A 3028-nucleotide genomic window follows, 5' to 3' on the forward strand; every position below is an offset into this window, starting at 1 on the left:
TCATAGTGTGGGGTATGACATAAAAAAAGATGGTAAAATGCCTATAGGTTTGAAGGTTATAAGAGTTGAAACAACTTTTTTTTTTTTTCTTTTTTCGATAAACTTAAATTTTCTTTTTATTTATTTATTTTGCGGAGTTTGATGACGGGTTGAAATCATCTGCAATTCCGATCTCATATAATTCCGTGAAATACCACTTTCAGGGGGTGACACGTGTATTGATACCAATACAATGGTCAAGATCTGGTATAACTAATAAAACCTTAAATCAGTGAAGAGGCATTTAAATCAGATACGGACCATTGTATTGGTATCAATACACGGATCACCCTGAAGATGATATTTCACGAAATTATACAAGATCAAAATTGCGGACGATTTTTTTCCGTTTGATGACCTACAGCTTTAAAGCCCACCCGTGCTATCTTATTTTCAAATGCCCATTGATGTGGGATTAAAAAATTACATTTCCTTATAATCTCTCTGTCTCTCTCTACCCACAATCTTCTCTAATTTGTCTTACTATTTCATGGCCGACAAACACATCTAGAGCACCGTACACCTTCTTGGACCTGATTGTTGGTTATTTTATCAAAATAAATAAATATATTAACTAACTATAAGTTATTAATGGATTCATTAGTCATTACAAGCCAAACTCATCCAGCTTACAAGGAGGCCTCATTCCAACTGTTGGATCAGAATCCTGAGAACCTGATCCACTTTCCTACAATATCATTTCCTTCTCAATACAGATAAAATATAAATTGAATTACCCTCAAGAGTCAAGACCGTGTCGCCTCAAGTGGTATCGCTCTAAGGGGCAGAGCTTTCTGCAAGGTGATCCCAAACTTATCGGCCATGTCCATGTCATTGGGGCTTATCCCACCTTCAATCTTCCAATCAAACGAATGTAGAAGTGCAGCCAACATCAGGTGCACCATCGACAACGCAAGTGGCATCCCCGGACAGATCCTTCTCCCAGCCCCGAACGGTGTGAGCTCGAAGTCTCGGCCTCTGACATCAATCCCCGACGACCCCAAGAACCTCTCAGGAACAAACGAATCCGGATTCGTCCATATGCTGGGATCTCGCTCAATAGCCCACACGTTCACCAGCACTTGGGCATCCTTCGGCACAGTGAACCCACAGATCTCCACTTCAGCTTCTGCTTTATGAGGGAGCAAAAGGGGAGCTGGTGGGTGCAGCCGCAAGGTCTCCTTCACCACCGCTTGTAAATAAGGGAGCCGAGCGACATCAGTTTCCTCCATTGGTTTACGATCTCCAACGTTTTCTTGCAGCTCCAATTGAGCCTTCACCATCGACTCTGGTTTATGAAGTAGTTCAGCCATCGCCCACTCTAATGTCGTAGAGGTCGTGTCCGTCCCTGCTACAAATATGTCCTGTATGTATACTTACATATTTAATCAAAAATTACTATAAGAATGCTAGTAAGAAGAAATTTGAGAAATGGGTACTGACCCCAAATAACGATTTGATATCGTGACGGCTAAATTCTGAACTGCTATCTTGATCGAGCAGTATATCTAGTAGATCATTATTCCTAGTCGGAGAAGGAAGTGAAGCTCTAGAGACCAATCGTTGGTCGATGATTTCATCGAACACCTTGTATAGTCTTCCCACGTAAATAGTCATACTGCGTTTTATACCTTGCAGGTCTAATGGTCTCAATATAGGAAAATAATCCGAAAGATTTGGCTTTCCTGCTTCTTCCATAATTCTCCGCACCACTGCTTTGAAGTCCTGTGCGGTATCTGATTCTGGACGGGCCAGGTCAAGGGAGAACATGGTGTTGGATAGGAGGTTAAGGGAGGTGGCGAACGCGGACTGACCAATATCAACGGGTCGACCCATCTGAGCACTTTCACGTACGTGAGCGACAAGCTCCTCTATCTTCTGCCGACGCAACGATTCGCTCGCGTTGAGTCTCTGTGAAGTAAATATCTGATTGTTGCAGAGCTTGCGAAGGTTTCGCCATCGGGAGGAGGGGGAGAGCCATATAACGGATGCCTGGTAGTGGTTCAGCGCCCGAACGGCATCCAAGACCATTCGACCGGCGAGAGCCTGGTCGTGGGTTTGGAGGACCTCTTTGGCCATATTGGCAGTAGAAGCAACGACGGTCGTTACGTGACCGAGCTTGAGAGTCATGAGTGGGCCATAGGTCTGAGCAAGTCGGGCGAGCGACTCGTTGGGTTTGTTACCAAGTTCGAAGAGGCTCCCAACGATGGGGAGAGGGACGGGGCCTGGTGGGAGCCGTTTGTGGCTTGTCCCAAGGATGAGTGCGGAGATCCATGCCCGCAGACTCCACAGCACCACCAAGAGACCTAACACCAAGGTGAAGAAGTCCATCATGTTATGTTCCTTCTCTGCAACTCGGCCAGCCTATGTTTTTACATTTCTGTTGTTCCGATGAGAAGGTTACATATATACATCCGGATCAGGTCCCTATGTGGGACGGTGGGGACATGAGCCGGCCAAATGGGAAAATACTCTCCCACGCGTTGCATGCCCCATTCGAATTTTTTTACAAGGGCCGCATTCCAAGACTGGGAGGATTTACATATGGAATACGTGTCTGGCTCCTCCCAACCTTGCGTCAGATGTTCAACTCGATTGAGAGGCTTCCAATAATAGGAGCCAAGCTAGCCTTTTTAACTTCATCGAGAATGGTAAAAATAAAATCCTTCTGTCTATCGTTCCTATGCTCAAATATAATCCTCATTTTCTAGGGCTACGAAAATGCGACATTTAGATTCACTGCACATATTATCACCTGAATTTACATGTGAGTGTAGATGATGTGGAGTGTTGTTGCATGATTCCGAATTATGTAGATCTACACAATACAAATTAGAGGTGGGCCCAGAGAGAGATCTCCGAGACCATGCTCTAATGCCAAAGTTAGGTCTCAATATCTTCGTTCTTTGCACAGAGCCATTAGTCGATTTAGAGTCTTACCTGTAACCCTGGCGGAGTGTTCCTTATATATGCAACTCGAGTCCTTTTC

The 3028-nt window shown here is 44.6% G+C and overlaps 1 protein-coding gene across 1 annotated transcript; it reads right to left on the reverse strand.

Moving 5' to 3' along the window:
* Positions 1-671: 671 nt before the first annotated feature.
* Positions 672-2373, reverse strand: LOC122074177 (geraniol 8-hydroxylase-like). Its single transcript, XM_042639035.1, has 2 exons — positions 1483-2373; positions 672-1403 (listed from the first exon to the last, which is right to left on the reverse strand). The coding sequence occupies exons 1-2, from the start codon at positions 2371-2373 to the stop codon at positions 786-788; spliced, it is 1509 nt and encodes a 502-aa protein (XP_042494969.1). The 3' UTR covers positions 672-785.
* Between the last annotated feature and the right edge of the window lie 655 nt (positions 2374-3028).

The sequence above is a fragment of the Macadamia integrifolia genome, chromosome 3 (genome assembly GCF_013358625.1).
Source record: "Macadamia integrifolia cultivar HAES 741 chromosome 3, SCU_Mint_v3, whole genome shotgun sequence".
Lineage (NCBI taxonomy): Eukaryota > Viridiplantae > Streptophyta > Magnoliopsida > Proteales > Proteaceae > Macadamia > Macadamia integrifolia.